This window comes from Eurypyga helias, unplaced genomic scaffold (genome assembly GCF_000690775.1).
Source record: "Eurypyga helias isolate BGI_N326 unplaced genomic scaffold, ASM69077v1 scaffold14834, whole genome shotgun sequence".
NCBI lineage: Eukaryota > Metazoa > Chordata > Aves > Eurypygiformes > Eurypygidae > Eurypyga > Eurypyga helias.
This window is the reverse complement of record NW_010248360.1, coordinates 1-13,859: the sequence shown is the minus strand read 5'-3', so window position 1 is coordinate 13,859 and position 13,859 is coordinate 1. Positions and strand designations below refer to the sequence as shown.

Sequence of the window (13,859 nt, the reverse complement as noted above, 5' to 3'; positions counted from 1 at the left end):
CCTGCTGAAGAGCTAACAAATACATTTCTCTCCTTTACAAAAGGGACATTTGTTCCTTGATCCATTTTATCTCTTCATTTCAACATTACATACCTTTTACAAGGGTGAACACAATAAGATCAACAGATCTGTGCTTCCTCTAAACTAAATAAAGCAGATTTATTGCATAGCAGTTACCCAAATATTGCTAGGCAAATACATCTGAATTTGCTTGGAACTTCTGCATCACGTTAATAGGAACAGAAGTTCATTTTGCCATTGTTCACCCCCAGGCAGTGTAACTATATATCATCTGCTTCCCACCACTCCAAAAACAGCCCATAACTTTTAGAAATGTGAAGGCCAGAGGTAAGTCTTTACAGCATTCATGGGGGAGGGGAGAAAAAGGTGAAACAAACCAGAAAACAGTCAGACAAAGGCAAGGGAAAACAATCAGCAGTGGGGTAACACAATTAAGGAAGAGGCAGATGATCAGTACCCAGAAGCTACTGGGGCACAGAGGCTTTTGTTTAAGCTTGATCATCTACAATGAATGCTAATACTGAGCTGTACAGGGAAGATGAGTCTATTAAGGAGGAATTGTACAGTATTCCTGTTACATACAGGGAAGTCTATTAAGGAGGAATTGTACAGTTATAGTGTTATAATTATACTGTTATAGAGCAGTGAAGTACATGCCTGTTAAAAGGTGTCCAGCATTCTAATCACAAGACAGATTTCCACTGACTTGAAAGTAACACAGAATCTCTATTTATGTCTTGATTGTGCTGGGGATACGGAAAATACTAACTAGAACGGTAAGAACTGTAGTCTATTAAGGAGGAATTGTACAGTTATAGTGTTATAATTATACTGTTATAGAGCAGTGAAGTACATGCCTGTTAAAAGGTGTCCAGCATTCTAATCACAAGACAGATTTCCACTGACTTGAAAGTAACACAGAATCTCTATTTATGTCTTGATTGTGCTGGGGATACGGAAAATACTAACTAGAACGGTAAGAACTGTAACTTCTGTTGAAATTTTCAGATCCCCTTGTTGGTAATTTAAGACTTAACCCACTGCAAAAAACAGGAACAAATGCATTCTGACTTCAGAGTTCAAGTATTAAATCATATATTTGAAAATTTCATCATTATTTCCAGTGTAGGAAACAGGGAATCACAAGCTTAGAAGTTAAGAAACAGCAGGGAAACTAACTCTGGAGATAGGTAGAGCAGTAACAGAATGGGCTACAGTTTTTTCTACACAGCCTCCTTCCCTCAGCTAAGCCAGGCATCCAGCATTCAAAACGTATTATTCAAATTGCAGGCACTGCAGATTTTATTTTTTTTCTTCCTCAGGCAGCTTCTGACCAGGAGCCAGAGAGAATTCTGAATGCTCCAAAAAGCACATAATTAATCTACACTTTGTAGAACACCTTCCAAAACCGGCATGCACTGGCAAGTGGTCTGTCCTCTGGATTTCAAGAAACAGCATTGTGTACCTCAAAAAATGAGGCCCCGGAGCACTTAAGCCTACTACTGCTCACTGTGTTGCAGAACTGGTTAGATTCTGCATCGTGGAAAGGTGCTTTCCAACATATTAGTTTTGGAGATGAAAAACAGACAGTGAACAGGAAAAAGGCGGCTGCTGGTTTCAAAGTCTTAAGCGAAGCATCCTAATCACAGCTCCAGAGCATGTTTAAAGAGATCAGCTAATAAATGTTTGCTGAGCATTAAGAAATTACTCACCTGGGACCAGAATAGTAATAGCAGTCTGCACAGCTTTTCTGATTATGCTGTCCAATGCAAACATCCAATGTGGCTTGATGTTATGATTTCGGAGAACTTTATTGACCTAAATAAATAGCAACAGAGCATTCGGTTTAGATATTATATCCCACCCCCACCTCACTTCAAACAGTATTTGTCAGCATTATATAAAGCGTTTGAACTGTATGAAAGCAGGTGATTAACACTATTACATGTTGTCATTAAACAAATAAACAAGCAACATAGCCAACTTCCACCATTTTGTTACAAGTCATGCAATATTTCGTATTTTTTATGAGGTACTGTGTTAGGTGATTTTTGATACTTTGACACTGAAGTTTACTTAACCTTCATGGGTAGGGAGTGAAACTTAAAAAGAATGCAAGCAAGACAAATACCAAGGACCATACCGTGAAGGGTTTGTAACTTAAGCTAATTAATCTTAGCTTAAGTTTGTTTGGTTTTGCATTGTTTTCACTGCTCACTCTGAGCAATACTTATCTGTTTTAAAGTACAATTGTAGGAAATATCAGAGAACTATTGTAATGCTGCTCCTTCTTAATTCAGAAAATAGTTAATTAACATTAAATAGTCAGGGGACTTCATTTGTATGCTGTGCCATTTTCTGCTTTCCTTCTACTTTTTACTTTATAGAACTAGAGAGTTTTCTACACAGGGTTGCTCCTAATTGTCTACATGTCTGCTTTCAAATGACTTTTAGCCATGAGGGGGCTAACAGGGGACTTGGGGGTACTGGTAGATGAAAATCTGGACATGAGCCGGCAGTGTGCGCTGGCAGCCCAGAAAGCCAACCGTATCCTGGGCTGTATCCAGAGAAGTGTGGCCAGCAGGTCGAGGGCTTGAGTAAAGTAAAAGCTTTACTCAAAGCTTTTAGCAACTACTGCATACTAAAAAAACATGCAAGAAGGTACTTCACTCTTCAGGCTTCCTAAAAAAAGGAAGGATTTAAATCTCTCACACTCTGATAACCTCTCTGTAAAATTTAACTGAAGTTACACAAATGATGCCTTCAGATGACATATCAAAGTCCATAAATGTTATTAATCATATTATTTTCACTGTCCCAAAGCAACAGTATTCATTAGATACCTATACTGGGTTTGGCTGGGATGGGGTTACTTTTCTTCACAGAGCCCACATGGTGCTATGTCTTAAACCGGTGACTAAAACAGCTTTGCTAACACAGCCATGTTTTAGCTATTGCTGGGCAGCGCTTACAGAGCGTCAAGGCCTTCTCCATGTCTTGTGCTACTCCACCAGTGAGTACGCTGAGCCTGGACTAAAGGATGGAAGGGGACACAGCCAGCACAGCTGACCTCGATTTGACCTAAAAGATACTCCCTTCCATACAATATCATGCTCAGCAATAAAACCAGGGGAGTAGTTTTTCCAAAGAAGCTGTTGCTCAGGGACTGCCTGGGCATTAGTCTGTTAGAGGTGAGTGTTTGCTTTTGCACCACTTCTGAGTTTTGGAGTTCCCCTCCCCTTCACTCATTAAACAGTCTTTATCCTGACCCACAAGTTTTCTCACCTTTTGCCCTTCCAATTCTCTCCCTCACCCCGCTGGGATGGAGTGACAGAGCGACTGGATAGGGGCTGCCACCTACTTGGTTGTACTTGCCAACCAGGACCTATGTCTCCTCAGCTCTACTGCCAATGGCCACGAGGTGGCACTTGGGCACCGCGCTGGGACTTGCAGAGCTGTCAGCAGCCCCAGAGGAGCCTGCCCTGGGCTGACACCGGGGCACAGCTGCCCAAGGGCTCCGAAAGCCTTTACACTGTTAAAAACCAGCAACTGGTAATGATGGAATTAAGAGAAGAGGGTAATATTTTTACTGAAAAGAACATGATTCAGGCAATTCCTACTGAACAACTGGTGCCCAGCAACACCTCTAGCAGAAACCCAACCCAGATATCTGTACTTCCTCTCCCCTCAACTACTTTCTTGACCTTATATGTTTGATTTCTTTTCTCCCATGTGTCAAAACAGTATTAATATGAGGCTAAGTAGAATGGAGAGCTGAAGTGTATTTAGAAGTGAAGACTCAAAGAGAAAAACTTTGATTTGTGGAAGCCCCTCTTTTACAGATTCATTTTACACATTAGTTTTTTTACGTAAGCAGCATCTAATTCCTGTCGGTGTAATCTATGCAACAAACAGTTTTCGTGCTATGCAATCCTTCCTGACAGCTCTTTTACTTGTCATAGTGCCCCGGCTTTAAATGCTAACAGAATCATCCACCTCAAATAGTCATTTGGATAGTCATTTCATTTTTACTCCATGACTTCAGCCTGGACAAGTGATGCCCAGCACAGCTGCACCCTCCCATGTTGGTTTTTCATCTTAATCATTAAGCCTAATTACTTGTGAACTAACATTTAAATGCATAGCTTTGGTAAAAAAAAAAAAAAATTGCTTTTGGTCAACAAGCTACTTAAAGGGTATCCATGTGTGCATTTGGTTGCTCACTGTAGAAAATCATAAACTTTGCCTTAATTGACAGAAATGTAACCTTATTTTCTTCCTTCTTATCCTGCTTACTATAAATTGGAATGAAAATGTCTGGTTTGGCAGAAATCTGCTGCTAACCAGAAATACTACAATAAGAACTCAATGTAGACGGACTACTACTGGGCGCTTAGGGTGGTTTAATGTATTAGTTTATAAGAGAAATCAAGTTCAGGAGATTTGTGTTTATGTAGGATAAGCCTGACATTCAGTGTTGGTCTAACTTACCAGAAAACCCTCCAAATGAAATTTAAAAAAAAAAAAAAAAGTTTTTCCTGCTTTAGTATTGTGACATAGTGTTTACACAACTATGCTGAACCTTGTAGATCTTTAATCGGCAAAATCTCAACGGTTGTATTCAGGAGCTGTGTCCTGCCAAAGGATCACATGGCAACCAAACCAAGTCATGGCTGTGGGCTGGGTTTTTGTTATTACAAGTTCAAAGTCCTCCAATATTGTTTCAGTAACTTTGGGTGGAAATTTATGAAGGTCTCTTTGCTTCTAGCTTTTTTTTTTTTTTGTCTCTTTGGCAATTTTGGCACACAAAGTTCTTAGTAAAAATGACAACTTACAGCATCTTGAAAACCAAACAGCACAAGCTGCACTTGACTGATACCATGGCTGTCAAAGTCTAGTTCCAGTTTCAGTAGTGTTTGCGATGATTTTACGGTCGGTGGACCGTACAAACTCTCGGAGGCTGGAAACCAGCGTTGTGATATGTTCCCATTTTAGCTTGGGTTCTTCGGCTCCCTGGTAGAAGAGAGAGGAAAAGACAAAGTTTTGATAGCCATCTTTTGAAATGTGAGCCCAGAGGGACTTCAGCCAATAATGTCAGTTGGCAATACAGATTTTCAGAAACTCCACTGCTCTGGTTAAGGGAACGATGCAGCTGCAGGTCAGATAATGGTAGCAGCGAACTACAGCAGCACAGAGCTGAGCTCCCTGGTAATGCAGGCTACCTGACAAGCAAGTAGCTGACTTCTTTTTTTATCAGTTGCTGAAGTGTATGTGCACGCTGTAGTCTGTATGTCTCATTGTACAGGAGCAAAAAGATATGAATAAATATACTGTTCACCTATTATTACAAATTACTCTTGATTGCAAACAAACACGTACTTGGCAGTGCCTCTGATTTCAGAGTGCCTCTGAGAGTCAACATGCAAAGTCCCACAGTAGCATTTAAAAGAAGGGATTAGTCAGTTACACAGAAGGCTCAGAAAGAGACTAGTTCCCTCCTACATAATTTCCCTTGAGACGGAACTTCTACACTTACCTATTCTTAGAGCAGGTCTACAAGTCTCTCACCTTTCTATTATAAATATTTATATGCCTGTTTTTAAAAGCTTTTTTGTTTTTGCATGAGCTACCAAAGCAGGAAAAATCTCAAAAGCATCTATCAGAATAATCAGCGTAAGCATCTAGGAAGCAGAGGATTGTATTTACTCAACGTTATGCCAACTGAACATGGAAATGAACAATTCCATATCTTTAAATTTAGCCAGGGACAGAAGACCAAACTACTTGTCCAACATGTAGCATTAGATGCTTATTCTGAAGAAAGTTAAATAAGTATTTATATAGACTAAAGATATCTAACATTGATTTCCCTAACAGAAGGGCACATGGTATATGGATATGGTACATTTGCCAGTTTTATGCCATGAATGTTACAGCTGGCCAGGCATCAAGAAGTCTGCCAATAACACTGAGGTTTTAACTGTAGTTACTTAATTCTGGTCAGGATAAACCAAAGATAATTCAATTAAGAGAGAAATAAATTTTAAAAAGATAAACAAAGCAGCTCTAGACAGTCTATTTCACTGACTATAAAGCACTCATCTCCGAGATAAAAAATCCTAACCTACGATCTTGATCTTCTTATATTTGGAGAATGCACCTGATGATTTGCTATACTGAAGTGGATCCCTCACTCTGTCCTGCAATAGCTGATCTCCTTTTCATGTAAACAGCTAGAAAGCCATTTGGGAAAATACATGGACACACAACACACTGTAGCCCTGGACTAGAAAAATCCAAATTCCCCATGCTGGTGACAGGGCAACCAGTATGACTCCCTAAAAAGAAACAGTGACCTAGTTTGTGAGGGTCATTAGCCCCCCACACCCAATGACTTCATTGAAATTGTTCTTATGAAAAGTTTTTGTGAAGGGAAGAGCGCTATGAAAGTCTAAATCCTGATGAGACCTTACAAGCAAGTCAGGCTTCCATCTATTAGTAACTTCTCACATTTAAGCAGGGCATAAGAAACCAACTCAACTTTCCCTTGACTACAGTTACTGACACTTTCTGGTGGTTTGAGTATGTTTTCTACTCTTTGACCAGGGTCTCTCTCTGAAGGGAGAAAACGGTGCCTGGGAGTCAGAGTTCTGCATTCTCTGGAAGGCCGACATTCCTGTGCAGGTGTGCTTTGAACCTTCTGGCTCTACAACGTTGTGTCTCTCTGCTCCTCCCTCAGGCTGTTCCAGCCTCAGCTGAGGAAGGCACGAAGCACCAAGCTCTCACAGCTTTTGTGATTGAGTTTCAGTCTCCCACAATCACTGATTATTCCTTCCATCCACACGCTAACAACTGTGTCTGTTACAGCAACACTAGCAAAGCCCACATCAGGGGCATCTCTCTGACTGCCTTCTATTTTAACACTTTCTGTAGTTACCAGGACAACTGTGGGTTCCTCCCTCCCACAACCAAGAGTTAGAAGCTCTTTTTATTGGTACAGCAGCAATTTCCAAGTACATTAACTGTAGTACATGCATACCAATCATATTGGTTTGCATCAGTTTCTAAACAGTACTCTCTTTAGACGATGAGTTGTCACATTTTATACGAATACGTTTTAGACCTGCGATACTTAGCCTTGAGAATGAAGCCAGTCAACTAACTACTAACACACACATTACAAACAAGAACAAAAAATCATGTCATCCAATTACGGTGTTGCAACTTTTACCAGTGTTGTCATGACCTGTAATTTATTCGGTGTCATCCTAAACATCCTGAAACATCATCATGAATCATCCCCATAAAGGAGTGCCAAAAGGTCATTCTGCAATTATTTTGCTGTTACTCCATCTTCCCTCCCCTCCGTATGTGCTCCTAACTGCTGTGAGGAATAGCTGCAATGTATTTTCTCCCTAGCCTCCTCTTCCCCCTTTTACGAGCACTGGCTAGAAGGCAACAGTGTACCAGTCAGCCCCATTTTTAAGACGCAATAACCTAACATAAAGCCAGAAGACCTAAACCTCCCTCCATCAAACCAGTGAGCCAGAAGATAGAACTCTTTTAAGAGGGCAAGGTAATCGCCTCCCAGGGATGATCTGTCTTACGTGAGTTAACCTGACAGCCTCAGTAAAATCACTATCAAAATATAATATCATGAAATCATGTGTTTCTGTTGTCTGGCCAGCACTAATATCCAGATACACATACAGTATTTGCAACCAACACAAAAGGTGCATGTAGAGCAGCATAAACAATTTTAAAGCCTATTTTTAACAGCTCCAATAAAACAATAAACCCTGAAAGCTTATAGAGTGTGTGCTTTCAAGTTAAAACAAACTTCTTTTTAATTGCTTTTTTAAAAAAATTTTTAATTGCTTTACTATGTATAATTTCAAAAGTTCCAGGTAACTGCAGGTAAGTCTTCAAATTCCATAAAATTTTTACTGCCTTCTAAAATTACTTTACCTGAGCCAAAGCTTCCATCAAGTTCCTCACTACCTTCTCTTGATCCTCAGTTAATATCCTGTGAAGGGTGGCTCTCCTTTCACTATCCTTCTTCAGCATGAAAAAGCCAGAATCTTTCTCTTCAGGGGAAGGAGGTGCACTGTGATCCTCAAAATTTTCATCTGGGATGCTGAATGAAAGACTCTCAGTGAGAAGGAAGTTTATGAAAACCACCCCAATCCACACATTCCTAATCCACCATGTAACATGCTAGATAGCTCTTTACCTCAGAAAAAGGGACCGTATTCCCTTCCCATCTTTTTCTCCACAGGATTTGGCTCTTGTTTTGAAAGAGAATGGATCAATTTTTAATTCTGTATCAGGCGAGACAGAACCATATTCACTGCTGCTACTTGTATCTTCCACCAGAACAGGGACAGGTAAGGATATACTCCGAAGATACTCTATTCATATAGGAATATTCAGAAATTAGAATTTAATAGTGTCATCACAGTTCTGAAGCGAAAAGGCTATACTTTCAGAGGAAACAAAGATTCCAGTCTCCCCCACACCAATACAAAATACTGAAACAAAATTGACAAACCACTCCTGAAGGTTACTCTTCTAGAACACAGTTATCTTTCAATTATGTTTTTATTCAAAAGCTTCCCGAGATACAGAAATGCTGGGCTCTTTGCAAGTTCACTTACAGAACTTCACCACTGGGGAGAATCTGCATCTCAGTGTGCACTTACATCAGTAGCAAAAGGTTTCCACAGAGTAAATTATTCAAGCACCTCCTAAGGTCTCAATTTTACGTGTGTTTATAAATATATATATATGCGCATATATACAATATGTAAGTATATCATAGAATCACAGAATCACAGGATGGTTTGGGTTGGAAGGGACCTTAAAGACCATGCAGTTCCAACCCTCTGCCATGGGCAGGGACACCTTCCACTAGACCAGGTTGCTCAAAGCCACATCCAGCCTGGCCTTGAACACTTCCAGGGATGAGGCATCCACAGCTTCTCTGGGCAACCTGTTCCAGTGCCTCACCACCCTCTCCGGGAAGAACTTCTTCCTGATATCTAATCTAAACCTCCCCACTTTCAATTTAAACCCGTTACCCCTTGTCCTGTCACTACAGGCCCCTGTAAAAAGTTCCCTCACAGCTTCCTTGTAGCCCCTTCAGGTACCGGAAGGCTGCAATAAGGTCTCCCCGGAGCCTTCTCTTCTCCAGGCTGAACAAGCCCAATGCTCGCAGCCTTTCATCATAGGAGAGGTGCTCCAGCCCTCTATATATACTATAGAATATAAAATACGCTTCTTTATCTGATTATTTTGTACAAGTTTAATTAGTTCACAGCCTTTGATTAATAATAAAAATGCATGCTAAGTCAGAACTTTTGGTTTTAAATCCAGAGCACATATTACTGCTGCAAGAAGCTATTCATACCTATTTCACATGTGCACATTTCAAAATGTACTTTGATGATAGCGACTCAGCGTGAAGGTAACTACGTGTTTGTTCGGTTCCCCCCACATCTCCTACTCTCCCCAGTTAATTTCCTGAAAGAGATGAGTATCCTGTACCCAGGCCTGTCAAGCGATCCCAAATACACTCTGCTTCTTTCAATCAGAGAATTCAGCCTAATAAAAATCTGTTATCCTTCTCCACAAACCTTGGATCTGTTGCTATTATGAAACAGCCATTTGGCTTCCTGTTCAGATTTCCACTCAACGGCCCTGTAACAACAAAGCAGCTCTTCAAGCCTGTATTACCCACCTGCCTAGACAATTAAGCCACAGTCTGGCAGGATTACAAATAGTGGTTTGAATTTGCACAACGAATTAGAGGTTCCTAACAGAGAACGATTGCTTATTTTCATAATGGTGCCCACTTCTCTTTGCAACATTTTAGTGTGACAAATTGTACCAGAATAAATGATAACCACAGTATCTACACAGTTATATGTTCATGGAAAAGCATGCTAGAACTCACCATTTGTGTTAGCTGAAAGAACTGTGGGAGAAAAGCAAACGAAAAATAAAGTAAATGTGCTGAAAATAACAGAAAACAAGCATAGTCTAAAGGATAACTCTCTTCTCATTTTCATGGATTATCTGAACTTCCCTGTCTACAAACTCGGTGTCATTTATTGTGATTTAACCATGTTAGAAGTGATGATCCAATGCTTTCCCCTGGTATTTAATTATTTTTGGGTCTACGGCTAAAAATATACAGGAGATATATTCTATGTGTGTGCATATGTACACATGAAAATGTCATTTATACCCTCAAAACTCATTTGTTACTTTCCATAATTTAGAACACTTCCAGGAAATTAGCATATGAAACAAAAATAATGCCATGCATGCACATTTGTTATGGGACAAAGATTATTTTGCTCATGTAGAAAACTCCCCTTAGGCTCAATAGCATGTTCTAACTTTACACAAATGTACTCTCTGCAAACATTTGAAGGAAAACATATAAAAATTAGGAAAAAAACCCAAAACAAACCAACAAAATCACACAAGAGCTGAACAAAACCATACACAGACTTTCAGAAACCTTATTAGAAATACTTATCTACACCATCTCTGTGACAACACGATAACAGAACTCTGCTACAACAGTGTTTCTGCAGCAAGCTGCTGCAACAGAAGGTTACAGCTGAATGTTCACCTAGGATGGACATCTGCTGTGTTCATCTTAAAGACTAAATCAGCAGTGACAAGAAACAGTATCATCAACAAGAGAAAAGTTCCAGATTGAGTTCAGCAATTCTTACCCGAGAGCTTTGCTGGGGACTTTCTTTTTTTGCTTGAAACCTTCAAGAATTCATCTATAAGTAGCTCATGAGCAAAAGCTCGTTTATCAGGATCTGGTTCAAAGCAACGCAATATGAAAGCCTTGGCTTCTGCAGACATGGATTCAGGAATCTCTGGGTGTATTTTAAACATTCCCACCTGAGACAAATAAAGGGAGAAACAATGGCCTAGACTGTGCTTTTCCTAAACACTAAGCACCATCAAAAAAGTGTTTAGATAGCAAGAGTGGTATATGGTTCTCAAGTCTTCTTTCTGTAACTAGTTCCTAATTCAGAGAAAATAAAAATTACAAACTGTATAAACAATTACATTAATAAACCCCCACAACTGCAAGCAGAGGCTCTCACAAAGCAGAAAGCTGCTTCTTTCCTCATTTCCCCCCCCAGTTGTCCAGGCTGCTGAATAGCTGCTATTGCTCCATTACTCTCTTCAAAACTACACAGCACTCCCACTCAGATGAATCAGCTCATTCTTAGCATCTTCACTAACCAACCATTTCCTTCACCTTGTTTTCCTGCAATCTCCAACTCTAGCTTCTCCAGAACAGTCATATGATTTCCTGTGTTTACAAATACCGGTCTGAGTTGTACAAGGAAGATGTCTGACCTTAAACATAGCTGCCTGTGGTTCTCCCAGCTCATAAAACGGGGGCTTCCCTGTAGCCATCTCAATGATTGTGCATCCCAAAGACCAGATATCCGCAGCCTTCCCATAGCCACGTGGCCCTTTGTCTATGATTTCGGGTGCCATATACTGAAGGGTACCTGTTGGAAACACACTCATGTTTTTTCTGAGGTGCATTAATGATACAAAACATATAGCTGATAGACAAGAGGAACAAAATCACTGCAGAGGGAGCAATATCAAGAGAGTTAAAGAAATACTCCTTATTATTCAAAATTTTAAAATTTCCATAGCATTCCACATAAAGTACCATTCAAAATATTACTTGTGTTAAAAGCAACTGCTATCACCTACTGATCTGATGGTAGCGCTTTTCAAAGTCAATGACAATTATTAAGTGGTTTCAATGAGCTTTTGATCAGACATAGTTTTCATTTACTGTATTATAGATTTAGATTGAAATAAGGAAGATCACTCTGAATTGAATCCAGAGAAGGAGGACGTGGAACCCGAAATCTGAACCTAAACCAGCAGGTGATACGAACACTTCTTCTCAAGAGAATCATCCTGACACATCATTCTGCATTCTGTTCCACTTAGAGCAGAAATAGAAGAGCAGAGGATGGAATTAAAATAACAGTCACAGCTCATGTTGCATAATTATTTAATGCAGTACCACTGCACGATTTAACAACCAATTCAAATTATCAGGCAGAATGAGGATCAAGTTAATGACAGGCTCTGTAGATGAGGAAATGTGGAGATAAAGCCAGGATGTCCAAGCCAGTCATGAGAAAAAAAAAATCCCAAAATTTAGCTTTTGGTCAGCAAGATGAAAAAGCCATGTGCACAGAAGAGAGACTCAACTACAACATCAGAAAGACACAATTCTGCTGTAGAGGACCTTCATGTCTCAAGTGGAACTTCCCAAACAGCATTCTCTTTGAACAGTGCATGCAAGTAGAGTGTATAGCTTAAGATTAATGATACAAACATTTATTCTTGCAGCAACCTTTTATATTGATTTGAAGCCAATCAAAGTTCAGCAGCTGTGGATTCTGACCCTACATGCACTATTCAAGTGAGGAAGGGGTCTCCTCTGGGAACATACCAGTGAAAGTTTCAGTACACGGGTTGATTCCTGCAAGTCTCTTTGAAGTTCCAAAGTCCGAAATCTTTAACACTCCACTGTACGTGTTGATAAGCACGTTATCACCCTGAGGAACAGAATGTTCAGAGCAGTTATTTCTCTCTGCTGACTCTTCATATAAGACTTCTTGCATAGCTGTTCTTACATTGTACTCTTTAGTAACAATTACTTCCTAAGGCTCTTAAGAGGGGAGGTGAAAGAGGAATCAATAATGTTCCTGCCTTATGTAATCCCATTATCAGAAACTTCATCTCAAAGTGAACTTGCCCTACTACAGCAGTAATACGGGAATTTAGTTAAAGAATACTGAGGAGAAAAGGCTTTTTTCTTCTTTTACCTTTTTTTTTTTTAAGGGAACTTTATCATTGGCAATCTACTTGGAAAACAACCTGCTAATATCTCATCCACAATCTTCACTTCTAATAAGCTTTTATGCAAGTTTGATCATATAATTGAAAACAGAAAGAAAAATATCCACTTCATCACATCTTAAGCGTCTGTGTGTCAATTCTTCTAAAATTAAAAAAAAAGCAAACATATTTTGTTGGTGCAATTTCAAATTGACAACAGCTCACCTACCTGATCCACAGTTCAGAATAGCAGAGAGGGCATGTGACAGTGAAGAGCTTACAGAAAAAGAAGTTTTAAATTACAGGACAGATAAATGGTTATGCAGTTACATAACACCATCAGGCTTAATTATCTGCAAATTCTTACCTTTATGTCTCGATGCACTATTTGGTTATCGTGGAGGTATTTTAATCCTTCAAGAATCTGCTTGGTGTAAAAGCCAATTGTCTGCTCATTATTTTTTAATGGTCCCCATTTTGATCGTAGAAGAGCAGAAAGGCTGCCTATAATTACAGAGAGCAGACAAATGAGAGTAAAAATCTAATTAAATTCTGCCTTCTCTCCCAAAGGAAAACAAAAGCAACACCAAACATCAATCACGAAGCAAGTGTAGGCACCTCTCTCCTATAACCAAAGGCCTCTCCAGGCAAATGCTTACCTGCATCGTCACCGGCCTGCGTAATTAAAAAGAGTCTCAGTAGCTCCGCTGGTCCCAGCTGCAGCAGAGAAACATAAGCTTCCGCAAGCGGGCAGATCAGAACCCATTCAACCAACATGCTCACCCTGCCCAGAGAGATTCTGACCCAGAGGAATGTTGTAAAAGAATGAAGAAGGGTGGGTGTGGATATGTATGTCCCTACATACACCAACTCCACGGTTTCTCGACAAGCTAAGCTCAAGAAGTGGGATCATAGAATCATAGAAT

At 39.8% G+C, this 13,859-nt stretch overlaps 1 protein-coding gene across 1 annotated transcript in view; it reads right to left on the bottom strand.

Moving 5' to 3' along the window:
* LOC104509174 (mitogen-activated protein kinase kinase kinase 5-like) overlaps positions 1–13,710 on the bottom strand; it is a 21,922-nt gene extending 8,212 nt beyond the window's left edge. The window contains 11 exon segments of the mRNA XM_010151027.1: positions 1,734–1,839; positions 4,857–4,932; positions 4,934–5,034; positions 7,990–8,158; positions 8,255–8,432; positions 9,977–9,997; positions 10,770–10,947; positions 11,416–11,573; positions 12,545–12,650; positions 13,301–13,437; positions 13,593–13,710. Coding sequence (XP_010149329.1) covers positions 1,734–1,839; positions 4,857–4,932; positions 4,934–5,034; positions 7,990–8,158; positions 8,255–8,432; positions 9,977–9,997; positions 10,770–10,947; positions 11,416–11,573; positions 12,545–12,650; positions 13,301–13,437; positions 13,593–13,710 — 1,348 coding nt within the window.
* Positions 13,711–13,859: the final 149 nt, after the last annotated feature.